Source organism: Panthera pardus, unplaced genomic scaffold, assembly GCF_024362965.1.
Source record: "Panthera pardus isolate Hobbes unplaced genomic scaffold, ASM2436296v1 HiC_scaffold_6, whole genome shotgun sequence".
Taxonomy (NCBI): Eukaryota; Metazoa; Chordata; class Mammalia; order Carnivora; family Felidae; genus Panthera; species Panthera pardus.
Window position 1 is genome coordinate 128,300,762 of NW_026526991.1, and position 13,810 is coordinate 128,314,571.

The 13,810-nt window shown below is 48.2% G+C and overlaps 1 protein-coding gene across 10 annotated transcripts in view; it reads left to right on the top strand.

Moving 5' to 3' along the window:
- Positions 1-13,810, top strand: part of FRMD4A (FERM domain containing 4A) — a 607,025-nt gene that overhangs the window by 320,986 nt on the left and 272,229 nt on the right. For 2 of the 10 annotated variants that reach the window (XM_053895510.1, XM_053895508.1), the window contains exon 1: positions 4,730-4,960. The exons of 6 other annotated variants lie outside the window; for them this stretch is intronic. In XM_053895510.1, coding sequence (XP_053751485.1) covers positions 4,745-4,960 — 216 coding nt within the window. In that variant the 5' untranslated portion in view covers positions 4,730-4,744. Of the gene's footprint in view, positions 1-4,729; positions 4,961-5,239; positions 5,414-13,810 lie in introns of those variants that run through there. 2 more of the 10 variants (XM_053895511.1, XM_053895509.1) reach the window with 1 other exon arrangement.

Consider the following 13,810-nt stretch of genomic DNA (forward strand, 5'->3'; position numbering starts at 1 on the left):
GATCGCGCTTCTAGAACATTTTCGGGAAGAGGCTGGGGATGGGAGGGAGGAGTGAGGAGTGGTAGTGCTAGCTCATGGGTACCGGCTTTCGTTTTGGGGTGATGAGAAATTTCTAAAATTCGAGGGTGGCAATGGTTGCACGGCCCTGGGAATACACTAAAAAAAACCATTGAGTTGTACAGCTTACATGGGTGGCGAGTGTGGACATACATTATATCTTAACGAAGTGTCGTGTTTTTTAAGAATACCAACAAAGAAGTAGGGGCCGCCTTCGTTTACAGAATAAAGCTCTGCCCCAGACCAGTTTTTCGGTTCACGCATGGGGATTTAATAACAAAAGCATTCGGTGGAAGGAAAGAACAAAATGTGCAACAAATTTAAGCCTAAGTTTGAGTGCCGTGTTGGAAGCCAGGAGGCGAACGGAGAATTAAAATGCCAGCTAGTAGCGGAGAACTGAAATGGCCCACACATGGCACAGAGATGTTAATTGCAAAACCCAAAAGAAAATCGGCTTTCTGTGCAACCTGGAAGTATGGTGGATGAGTGTGTCTGAACATCCCCCAGCTTCCCCCTCACTGTTGCAGACTCGTTTATTTTCCAACACCTCCTGGGGCACCTGGGTGGCTCTGTCGGTCAAGCGTCTGACTCACGGTTCTGGCTCAGGTCGTGATCTCGCGGCTTCCTGGGTCCAAGCCCCACGGCAGGCTCCACGCTCTCTCTCTCTCCCTCCCTCTCTGCCCCTCCCCCAGTCACGCCGTCTCTGTCTCTTTCAAAATAAATAAAGAAACTTAAGAATAAATTAAATTACAAAAAACCTTATTTTCTAGCACCTTCTCAGGTTCACTTTGGAGTCCGTTGTCCATTGATCCTTGCTCTTCCAAGAGAACGGATCTGCTCAGAGTAAGGCCTTAATTCTGGTTGAAATGTCTTGGTATTGGAGCTCCACTGGACCGGGCTTTGATGTGGGAGAAACTACCCTTGACCTTCAAATTCTGTCAGTAAGATACAACAAAACGCTTCCAAGATAATCTTTTTAAAAAGCGGTGTCTGGGGGCGCCTGGGTGGCTCAGTCGGTTGAGTGTCCGACTTCGGCTCAGGTCACGATCTTGCGGTCCATGAGTTCGAGCCCCGCGTCAGGCTCTGGGCTGATGGCCCAGAGCCTGGAGCCTTCTTCCGATTCTGTGTCTCCCTCTCTCTCTGCCCCTCCCCCGTTCATGCTCTGTCTCTCTCTGTCTCAAAAATAAAATTAAAAAATGTTAAAAAAAAATTTAAAAAAAAAAAAAGCGGTGTCTGTGCCTCCCAGCAGCTGACTTTGACCTGACACAGAGCGTTGGACTTCTCCGGTCAATCCGACGGGTGACATTTTCTAAAATAGGTGGCAGCAAATAATCACTGAATAATTAAGACGGGTTCCATTGGAATTCATTTCTGAATACATTTCTTGGGCTGCTATAGATATGTTTCTTCGTGTGCACGCAAGTTCCCGTATCTCTAATGTGTTTGCGGATTTTGTTCCTAATTGTGCCGCGTATTACTTTCAACTTAGAGTTTTTGCGAGTTCTTCTCAAGGCGGTAATTGTGTCCGAAAATATCTCTAGAGTCAGGCAAAGGCATTTATGGCTTTGCAAAGAATTCCTCTGTCTTTGCGAATACAGCGAACGAGAGTCTGAAAGCAGGGACGGAAACTCCTGGACGCAGGGATGGTGATGAACGGCTGAACCAGGTGGGAGCAGCTGGGAGGGATGGGGGAGACATCGAGGTCAGTGCCCTGCGGTGGCCCCGTGTGTGGTGCAAGGGCCCCACCTGCCCCTCCTGCCTTCGCCCTGGACGGGAACTCCCGGCTTCGCCACGCCCGCCTCCTTCCCACGGTCAGCACCTGATTTAGAGCTTCCAGCCTCGGTCCCTTCCCAAATATGGAACCACAGGACCAAGGCTTTGGCTTTCGCTTGTGATGTCCCCCAAGGGCGTACAAGAGGCCAACGCTCAGCAGCTAACCCAATCCTGCCAACTGACTCAATCCTCAGACTCTCTCCACCCCAAACATTAGCAAAAAGTCTCCTGAAAGGAGGGGTGATTCTGTAGTCGCTCTTAATGACATCTTCCTGGGATCTCAGATGCTGTTCCTCACCCCGTAGACACACACCCACGACGACACTGACCGATCATTCTTTAAAGTTCTGTGAGTAACTGTCTAAGTGGTAAACTGCCCAGGAAACCCCCACTTTCTATTATTTTCAAAGAAAGAATAAAGAACGTGGTTAAAAAGAGGTGGAGTCAGCAGAACAAACGCAGTTTCCTCTTTTGACTGGTGAGCCCTGAGGTCAGGTCCCTGGCCGGTCATGATATTCACGTGGTCTGGGCAGGTGACTGCCACCCTCTGCACTATAATTTTCTGCTACAGATGCACACGCAGACACACAAACAGAAGGACACACAGATATACATACACACGTGGACACACAGACATGCACACAGAGGCAGACACATTTGTATCTAATTGCTCTGAGCATTCGTTCGAGATCCTTTTAAAAGCACTGGGCTCCGCGGTCAATGGCAACGGTGCTATTTGCCCGCGCAGCCTCTCAGAGGCCGTTGGGGAAGCTGCCTGGCAAAGTCTGAATTATCGACCTCAAATCTAGGGCAGAAGCAGAAACAGCTGAAGACACCAGGCCAGCGACAGGGGTCAGCGTCCCCCACCAGCACATCTGCTGAAATTACCAGGCTCCACAGAGGACATCTCCGTCCTCTGAGTGAGAAAGATTTCAGGCCAGTTTAAGTCTCGCCGTTCTCAGGCATTAATATGTTTTTATCCAGGCATGTTTTTAAAAGCTCATTATGGCACCTTTGTACTTCAAAGATTCCCAGACCATAAGCTAAATATATATTTAACTTGAAAAAAATGTTTAAAGTCGCATTGTTTAATCACAGAGCAAAACAGTGCCTTTAAAACTGTCCCTATCTATTCCATAATTACATGCTTTGGATAAGAGCCTGGTTCACAGCCAAAACCCCCAGAGGATGGAGAGTATGAGCTTAGGGACAGGCAAACGCTAACTATGATGTCGTTTGCCTTTGTTTTTTCTTGAGAATTCCAAGGTGGTTAACTAATGTTAATGGAGCAATCATTTTCCACATACTATTTGATTTTTAGTTTTGCTTTTTTCTCTTTCTTTTTCTTTCCTCCTCCCTTTCTCTCTCTCTCCCTCTCTCTCTCAATAAAACAATCTCTGCTGATGGACTGTTGGTAGAAAAACAAGATTCCTTAGTCAGTATCCCCTCACCTTTGACGACGGGGTACGTGAAAATGAAGGAATAATACACAGGAATGAGGGGCGCCTGGGTGGCTCAGTCGGTTAAGCGTCTGACTTCAGGTCAGGTCATGATCTCACAGTCCGCGAGTTCGAGCCCCACATCGGGCTCTGTGCTGACAGCTCGGAGCCTGGAGCCTGCTTCGGATACTGGGTCTCCCTCTCTCTCTCTGCCCCTCCCCCACTCATGCTCTGTTTCTCCCTGTCTCAACAATAGATAGGCCTAAAAAATTTTCTTAAAAATACAGGAATCAAATCATGCATAATGTTTTACCCTAGAACCATTACTCATAGGAAGATGATGAAACTCATCAAAGAAGAGTTTAAATGAAAATGCTCTTCACGTATTAATTAAACGAATGAATGCATCTATCCCCAACCAAAGGAAAAGGGATTAAGAGAAGATGATTTAGACAAACACCAACTTTGCAATGATCACAAGAGGTTCGTATGATCAGGGCTAGGTGTGTCCTTGATTTACGTGATCATGGTAAGTGCTAAAAAAAAAAAAAAATTAAAACCAGCTTCATGACACAGCCTGTGTTATCCACTCTAAGTATATCATCTCATTTAATCCTCACAACAACCCCGTGGGCTCAGTATGATGCTCATCTTACAGATAAAGAAATAAGTCAGAGAAGTTAATTAACTTGTCTAAGGTCACACAGTAAGCAGTAGGGCCAAATTCAAACTCAAGTACATCCGACTCCAGGATGGTCCAGTAGGTTAGTGAGCTGAGCTTGACTACTTTTCTGATGACATTTAAGTTTTGAATTAAAGAGACAAGATAATCAATCAGTTAATCAATGGAAAGAATGTACAGGAGGAAAATGTGCCTTGGTGGCCACCACGGTTCTTCGGGGCCATGCAATCAAAATTGTGTCAAGACTAAACATGCCTCTTTTCTTGTGTTGTGACTCAGTCTTCCCCTACACCTTGTCTGCCCTCCCCACTTTGGATCTCACCTTTTGGCCTATAACCTATTGAATTAGGGTACAGATGCCCTTCTGAAACAAGGCTAAAAATGATCCAAACTCAAAAAACTTAATCAACATGGCAAGTAGCTGTACCCTGTTTAAGTGGATGCCTTTCCTCCGGCTAAGGTCTTCGTAGGGCTTATCTAACGCGTGGTAGTGTCGCAGGAACGTTGGCAGAAAATGACCCGTTACGGGGAGAAATGAGATATGTTGACTTTGCCTCCTTTATCTACTTTCCTCCAAAATCACAGATGTTGATATTAAATCTGATAGATAAGTTTTCTTACAGCCCTTTTAATCCTAATGTAAACTTGGGAAATTGCCAAAGAAAATGCCTGGGTTTTTGCCAAGTGCCCACAGAAGGCGCAATCTCTCCAGTGTTGATGTAAAACTGGACATTTTGCTTCGCCAACGCAGACGCTCTTTGGTTCTCTGAGTTTTAAAGAGTTAAGAGAATAGATGGAATGCCTTGGGAATGTTGGCAGGGGAGACCCGAGCTCTTTCTCCTTTGCTTCTCTGCTTCTCACCCTGGACGGAATCTCGAAACCACGAGAGCACGGGGATGACTCTGGGCTTACGCCGTTCCCTACTTTCTGGTTCGACCTGCCCCCAAACCTGGCTCTACGTCCCCAGCGGCCCACGGACAGGGAGGGATGGCGTGCGATTATCTGCAGGGTGAGGCCTATTTTTACCTTGTCCCTGGTGAGTTCCCAGAGCCAGGGAGAAAACGTTTCGATTTATGAGCCATTTGCTAATCCTTGAGGGAAAACAGTCCCTGCAGATTAGTGAGAGTAGAGGGAAGGTAGGAGGAGAGGAGATTGGGGCAGAGGAAGCAAGAGTTATTTTGACTGCATTTTTCCCTTGCCTGATTAAATCTCGGTGACATTTGAACTTTGCTTCGCTAAAAGAACACAGCCCTGGATGTGGGGGCCTGGGACCAGAGGGGTAAAGGCGGGGCCTGGGGCTGGCATGGCTGGAGGGCCGCTTGGCTCAGAGGACCTGCTATGTAGCCGGGGCCGTCTGGTTCGGGGCCTGACTTCTCAAGCGCTGAGGACGTGTCGAGGGGGACACCTTCGGGTCCTGCAGCTGATGCTGAAGCCATGGTGCATCTCCAGGGCCGTCTACCAGGTGGGACCGGAAGCTCCTCTCACGTTTCTTTGCAGCCGAAGAAATCAGTGGGGGATGGTGGGGAAGGGGTATAAGCTGCTGTCACGTTTTTAGGACCGTAAAGTGTGTTGTAATAATGGGGGCTCGGCTAACATTAATGGAACACTGTCTTCCAGAAGCCAGGCACCGTGAGGTGCTTTGTAAGCGGTTCAGTTTTCCAAACAGCCTGATGTAGTAGGTACTTCGGTCACCATTTTGAGATGAGGTTATTGAAATTCAGAGGTTACTGTTAGTAGATGACAGAGTCCTGTGATTTTTTTTAAGTTTATTTTAAAGTTTATTGATGTATTTCTTTTGAGAGAGAGAGAGAGAGAGAGAGAGCAAGAGAGAGAGAGAAAGGAAGGGGCAGAGAGAATCCCAAGCAGGCCCTGCACGGTCAGCACAGAGCCCGACCTGGGGCTCAATCTCATGATCCGTGAGACAACGATCTGAGCCGAAACCAAGAGTCGGATGTTTAACCAACTGAGCCGCCCAGGCACCCCCAGAATCCTGTGATTTAAAGCAAGGTTTTTCCGGCTGTAAAGACAAGAATGCCCTTTCTATGAGTTCATGTTCCTCTTACCCAAGAGATGCTGTTTTTTTCAAAAGATGTGTATCTCTGTGTGTGTGTCTGTGTGTATGTCTGTGTGTGTGTGTGTATGTGTGTGCATCTGGGTGTTGGGGGTGGTGACCAGCTGGTAGGGAGCATGTGGCCGTGGGACAGGAGGCAAGGAGGGAAGAACACCGAGGAACGGTACTGAGTCTCTCTCCTCACCTCCCCGCCCTGTGGTGGCTTCCCCGGTGGCTTCCCCAGCAGCTTCCAAAGCCAGACATCCATAAACAGCCTCTTTTTCTCAAGACAGAGTGTCTTCTGCAGGAGGGTGGCCCTCTGAGTCCACTGGCCAGAGATGCAGAGCCCTTCACAGGGAGATGACAGGGTCTGCTTTCCTCATCTGTCCAACCAGACTGGTGCCATTAAGCCAAAGTCCCCACTTGCTACGGGGACTTCCTCAGCCCAGACTGGGAGGAAGGACGCAGACCCACTGGCGGGGGGGGGGGGGGGGGCGCAAAGGCAGAGTGGCAAGGGGGAGCTTTTCCCCTGACTGTTTCTCGAAAAGGCAATGATACACGAGCTTTTCCTCCGTTGACGGTTTTCACAACCTAGTTTCCCTCACTGAGCCGACTTGAGTGGTTTTGCCGTCTCCGTCAGCTGGCTCATCACACCCCTCGGCACCAAGGACACACAGCTGGCCTTTGTATTTTTAGGTGTCACTTGGTGGCATATAATCCCTTAATGAGCTGCAATGGCCAAGCAGTGCAGGGCCGGGTGGCCACCCCTCCCCTCCCCCTCATGGAATGTCTGGACCCACTGAAGGGACGACTCCTTGCAAGACGTGCCCAGGAGCCCTGTGTTGACTTCACAGAGGGGACACAGCCCTCCAGGATTCTCACCCTTGGTTCTTCGTCACCCCATTGGCCAACGGTCTGAAGACGGTTCAGGCGGAAATGAGGTCTCTTTCCAGAATGCTAGTGTTTGAAGGGCCCATACCCGGAGTTTTACTACAGGCGGCAAATCTATCTGTATAGATCATGAAAGAAACTTGAGAGCGAATCTGCGAATCTGACAGCAATCTGAGAAATGTACGCGGCATTTCCAAATGATGAGTTGTGAATCTGAAAGAAGGCTGGGAAAAGGACGCAGTCACGTGGGTGGTTTGTCCGTTTGAAGCTTTTCCTGAACCCCCGGTTGGCGTTTGGTAGAATTCCCGAGTCAGGAAAGTTCCGTCTTCTTAGTTGTTGCTCTGATTGCACGTGAGTTTGGGGGTCCTGGTTCCCCACCTCCATCTCCCACTTTACCTCTTGTCTGTCTTCTCTTGTGTCTCATCGAGTTACATAAAAACTAAGACTCTCGGGGCGCCTGGGTGGCTCAGTCAGTAAAGCGTCCAACTTCGGCTCAGGTCGTGATCTCGTAGTTTGTGGGTTCGAGCCCCACCTCGAGCTCTGTGCTGACAGCTCAGAGCCCGGAGCCTGCTTCGGCTTCTCTGTCTCCCTCTCTCTCTGGCCCTCCCCTGCTCGCGCTCTGTCTCTCTCTGTCTCTCGATAAGAAATAAACGTTAAAAAAACATTTTTTTAAAAAACCAAGACTCTAAATCAAGTAAGTAAGCTAGCTCCCCTTCAGGGGGCTTCTCCAGGACTTGCCTTAACATTGTAAGTGGCCTGAAGGGAACATTGCATTATTGGCCACCAGGCCCGGAAAAGCAAATTGCCCCCCGCTCCACCTCAGTTCCGTTCACCAGATACTTCGTGTTTATGTGCCCGCCCCCTGTCTCTGGCTGAGCCGGGCTGGTCGGCCCAGGGGCAGACGCCTGTAGCCCACACGGCCTTGTCCACGGCCGGCAGGTAGTGCCCACAGGTGCAGCCGGGAAGCCGCCGCTGAGGGGAGAGCCAGGAATGCCGGCCTAAATCAGTTCACTGACCCCAGGGGCCAAGTTGGCCAGTTCGCAGCCTGCGGGGCCAAGGTGAGGGGGAGGGCTGCCCAAAGCCAAAAGCGGCTGGCCGGACCAGGGATGGTCTGAGTAGTTCCAGAGCGGACTTGCCGTCCCCTGGCGGCTTTACCTGCTCCCAACCCCCACTCACGCTGGCAAGCAGGATTGGCTTGAAGGGACATTTAACACCAAAGACTGGCATGTCCTCGAGAGCTCACAGTCTCCTGGGGAAGAGTTGAGAAAGCAAATAATTGCATTTCGACTAGTAGAGTCTTCAAGGGAAGAGAAGGGAGAAACTAACTTTGGTCAGGGAAGACGTTACCAGAAAACCTTGTCTCTGTCCTAGCCTTTGCTTCCCACCGTATAGAGAGGGGGTGGCAGTTCAAAGCGGTGCCCGGATTGAGTGAGAGCACGTTTGCGGAAGGGAGGGGTACACACGAAAGCATGTACGAGGGGGACAGACTGTTTTTCAATATACTGTATTCCTTCTGGTCTTTATCTTGGGAAAAATTCATCACGAGTGCCTTTATGTATTAGGGATAAGGGGTGACTAATGGCCATTCCTGTATGTTTTGTTTAGTTAACCGGGGAAAACTACGTGTTCTCCTCTATTCACACACTGCTTCCACACTCAGGGCACTTCAGGCATCAGGTGTGGGGTTTTCCACACCAAGCAACTGGGGTGCAGACTGGAGCACAGGTGCCCCAGGTTAGGAGCTCAGACCCACAAGAGCTCCCCCCCATGAGACACCAGTCGCAAGTAGTAGGTCCCCCGTTACCCACGACTTCTGTCCCACTCGGCTACAAATCAGAGGTTCCCCTGACCCCATTCTTGGACGCCATCATTGCTAGAACAGCTCACAGAACTCAGAGAAACACTTCTTACATTTACCAGTTTATTATATGAGAAAAGACGTGACAAAGGATATAGATGGACAGCCAGATGAAGAGATAACGCAGGGCGGGATCTGGGAGGATCCTGGGCTCCTGTCCCCTTGGAGTTTGGGTTGTACCACCTTCCCGGCAGCTAGCTGTGTTCGCCAGCCTGGAAGCTCTCTGAACCCAGTACTTTGGGGACGTTTATGGAGGCTTCATCATGAAGGCATGATCAAGTATCAACGCCATTTCCAGCCCCTCTCCCCTTCCTGGAGGACGGAGGGTGGGGCCGAAAATTCCAAGCTTCTATTTATGGCTTGGTCTTTCTGGTGACCAGCCCCCATCCGGGAGCCCACCCAGAGGCGCCTCATTAAAACAAAAGACGGCCGCTACCACCCAGGAAATTCCAACGGATTTAGGAGCTCTGTGTCAGGAACCAGGGTCAAAGACCAACTATTAGATCAGAAGATGTTCCTTGCACTCTAATCACTTAGGAAAATTACAAGGGTTTTAGGAGGTCTGTGGCAGGAACCGGGCGCGGAGACCAATATATATATATATATTTTTCTATTGTTTCATGGCCATGGTTTCATGGCTCACAGTCTCCCCATTGGCTAAAGTGATGGCTTTCAATCTCTGAGTGACCTTTAGATTCAACTGGGAAGATTTTCGTTTCTTTTCTTTTCTTTTTTACTAAAAAAAATTTTTTTTAAGTTTATTCATTTTGAGAGAGACAGAGAGAGTGAGCGGGGAAGGGGCAGAGAGCGAGGGAGAGAGAGCTCCCAAGCAGGCTCCACACTGTCAGCGGCGAGCCAGATGTGAGGCTTGAACCCACACACCGTGAGAGGGTGACCCGAGCCAAAGAAAGGAAAATCACAGCACATGACAAATGTCGGAGAGCTGGCAAATACTGTCAGCATCACGAAATCCAGAGAAATGGCACGTCCACTAACGAACTGCCTGATACCTCTCTGTCTTCCTTCTTTGCCCTGCACCTTCGGACTGCCCAGTCTTTGCTCTCTTTTTCACAAGGCAGTAAGTCTGTCTTCCTCCAGCACGGCTGATCACAATGGGTCCCTTCATCACTGCTGGGTTACAAAGGTTTCTTTCTGGGCCATAACTCATTGTTGGAAAGAGTGTGCAAGTTTTTCGGACGGCCGTCAAATTTGGAAAGCCTTCTGCCAAGCTTCCTTTCCATAGGATCTGTTACCAAACATACTTGTTGCTTATAGTAAAAGCACACGCGTGTGCCCTCGAAACACAGGAATGGTGGGAAAATTCGATTATCTTCTACTTCTTCTGATAAGGAAAAAAAATTATAGGATGCTTTTGTAATCGTGTATATTGTATAGTATGGACATACTCCTGCCGGGGGGGACATCTTCCACTTTTATTAGGGGTTATGAGAAACTAACTCTTCACTTATAATATTACCGGTCTGAGGGTCGGAAGGTTTCTCCACAGACTAGCTTCTGTCTCCTAGCATTTTTTGTTTGTGTGCTGTTGTTTTGTTTTTTGAGAAAGAGAGCACCCATGGGGAGAGGGAGAGACACAATCTTAAGCAGGCTCCACACTCAGTGAGGAGCCCCGCACGGGGCTTCATCTCATGACCCTAGGATCATGACTTGAGAGGAAATCAAGCGTTGGACGCTCAACCGACTGAGCCACCCAGCCACTCCTGACTTCTAGCATTTTAAATATTATTTCTCCCGTGTGGACGGAGTTCACGTACCTCATAGCCAAGTGCTGTAACATGTAGTAACATCCACATAAGGTCTCTCTCTGGACTGATGTGGACAACGCAAGGCGTCGACACCCAGGGGTCAGGAACCTGGCCGGAATCCTTTTCTACACCGGTACCTCTCACCTCTATCTTTTCATAGCTAGAAATGAGTGTGGAAAGAGCCATGAGTCATAGCTGATGACGATGAAAATAGCTTGCTTGTGCAAAGACGGGTGTGTGCACATATTGCTAGGAATAGTCCTGGTGACCTGGGAGAGACCCCAGGAAGTGAAGAGCCCTGGAGTCTAAGCTTCACGACGAATGCCCTTCTGTGCCCTCCCAGCCACCTCCCATTCCCCCCTGGTCATGCAGTATGAATTATAGGAAAAATAAAATAAATAAGACCAACAACCTGAATTATTACCATGCCATAAATTGCTTCTGGCCCCAGAGATGTGGATCACATATGCAAGGCATATGTGAGCCTGTTTCAGATTGTGATTTGATTTTTCTAAGTTGGATGTCATCGGTTTTTAGAAATGTTTTTATCTTTTTATTTTTGGTCTATTTGCAGAAACTGCACCCTTCATGACGGCTGTCAGCTCTGTTTCTGCTTTTTATTTTCTAAGGCCCGCTGAACAAAGCACAAAAGCAGCAACATACCTGGTCCTCCTGATTTGGGGATAGAAGCTGCGTCAGAGAAAGCAGGACTAGGAAAATGGCCCAGGGCACATTCCCACCTTCCTGCGAGAAGTGTGGTCTGTTCCATGGTTTTCACATCATCCGTGTTCACCCATCACCACTGCTTCTGGGAGGAAATAGGGACCAGTGGCCCTAGTGACCACCCAAGTGCCAGGAATCGGGGAAGAGTCCTTTTTAAATTACGTGTTCCAGTTCCATCTCCCCACCCCCCACCGCCCCCCAGCTCTTTGTGGCTGAGAGCCGGGGCCACGAGGCTCCGGACACACACACACACACACACACACACACACACCCTGGTTAGCGAGCTAATCCATGCGAGGGCCCTACCATCCTGGGATAGCACTAGTGGTCAGAGAGAGAGGTTCCTGTGTTTTCTTCCCGGTACAGATTGTGTTTCTGAAGCTGAGAGGTTCTAGAAATTGAACAGTTTGAAGGTTCTACTTTGTCATCTGTCTGCATGATTAGTTATGGTGATGTCAGTGCTACATTCTCCTAATGACGAGCAAGTCCTCCAAAATGAGATTGGGGTTCCAGTGATTCATTCGTATCTTCTGAAACAACTAATACAACCAATCTGGGGCCAGTGGATCTTGCCATGATTCCGGCAAACGTTTCCACATGTGGAAAGTGAGGCTTTGATTCTCAATTTGCTATTTTTGCTTTTCCCCTTTCATCATTGTGTTATGGCAATGTATGTTTTCAAAGGGCTGTGCCCTTTGTATTATTTAATGCCTACATATGGCGTGGGGCTTAGCCTTTCCTCCAGTGATCTATAACATGTGTTATGGGTAAAGGAGGAAAAAAAAAAAAGGCTCGCACCAAGAAGAACAATTAGCTAATTTATCATATGCCTTTCTAACTTCTGTCAGATCTGCACATTTGTGTGTTTTAACCTTTTCTGCCACTCTTTGGCTGGTGTCTTGTCAGTAAAGGATGACGTGTTTGCATTTCCACCGGTGCCTGAATGTCACGCACCCCGTCTTTTGCAACGGTTCGTTCTTATATGGACACGGAAGCACGTCTTCGCAATCAGACCAGGAGCAAAACTCCCTTTCTTGCGTTTTCCAATGCTTCTTTGATGTGGACAGTGTTTGCAAAGAATGTAAGAGCTCAGTTTTCACTTTGTTCTTAAAATATTTTTTGAGTCTGACACGGGGTGTGTTTTCATCGTCCTGGAAGGCATTTTCTTTGGTTCCAGTAAGAAAGTATTACTTTGGAGGTTTAAAAAGCTGTCGGTTACAACATCAAGCATGTCTCCCTTTGGGTCAGTTCCTTCTAACACATGCGAACCTACTTTCAAAGCTCTGTGGAAATCAACTCAGAATTTCAGCTTTGGACCAATCTCAGACTCCCTTTGGAGGAGCTCCTAAATCCTACTTAGGTAAGGCCTGCAGATAGTAATCCCACTGAATGGGGAATAGCCTGTTTTCCCTTGAATCGTACATTTGTTTGGGTGTCTCTTGCGTTTGGGGCTGATGGGGTCCATGGGGGATCCAATTTCTCTGCCATTGCCATGAAAAAAAAATGACATTGAACTATATGGAGAGTTTTTGCCTAACATCCTCACAATGTCCTATTCTTCCCAAACTGGTATCTTTGCAAGATCTCATCAATTGAGAGAGAATTGCTCACACTTCTTAACTTCAAGAAAACTACACATGCTTATCTTTTTATAGTTTACCCAGTACTTTCAAAAAAAATTGTTTTAATGTTTTTATTTATTTTTGAAGGAGAGGGAGAGAGACAGAGCATGAGCAGAGGAGGAGCAGAGAGAGAGGGAGACATAGAATTTGAAGCAGGCTCCAGGCTCTGAGCTGTCCGATGCGGGGCTCGAACTCACGAACCATGAGATCATGACCTGAGCCGAAGTCGGACGCTTAACCGACTGAGCCACCTGGGTGCCCCTTACCCAGTATTTTCAAATGCTCTCCCTTCTTTTTGATTCTCCACACCACTGGGAGGTGTCATAAGTAAGGCTTATAAGTAAGGCCCAGGGAAGCTTGTGGCTGGCCTCCTGTAGGGAAGGATCTCAGAAGCGATGCTAGATGTTTGCTCTGGGGCGATGCCCCGCTATACAAATTTGGGTTGATTCTGAATAGTCTCTTCAACAGAGTCGGTTGGTATTCCGAGTTACATTTCTAGCTTTTACAGCGATTCTGGGTATGGCGTATGTCTGCCTCAGCTTCCCTAATAATTAAGTACAGATTCGCTCATTCACTGATGTGTCTGCTCATTCCTCTAACAAATAATGAGCGAGCACCTACTATGCGTTAAGCATTGGCTGTGTTCTGGAGACGGGACGGTGAAAAAAACCAAACATGACTCCATATTCTTATAAAGGTTACGTTCCAACGGTGGAGATCTGACATTCGCTCCTCCACTAGTGCTAATACAATAATTATACAAACTCACGTGAATTTGCAATCGTGGGTCAACGCTGTGAGGACAAGGTACCTGGTGGTCTAAGAGGGTACACCACAGGGGAACTTGGCTGTTCTCAGTTGTTCAGGAAGTGTTCTTGAAGAGGCAACACGGGAGCAGAGATCTTAGAGACAAGTGGGGTTAACAAGGCAAAGGGGTAAGAGGGGGAAA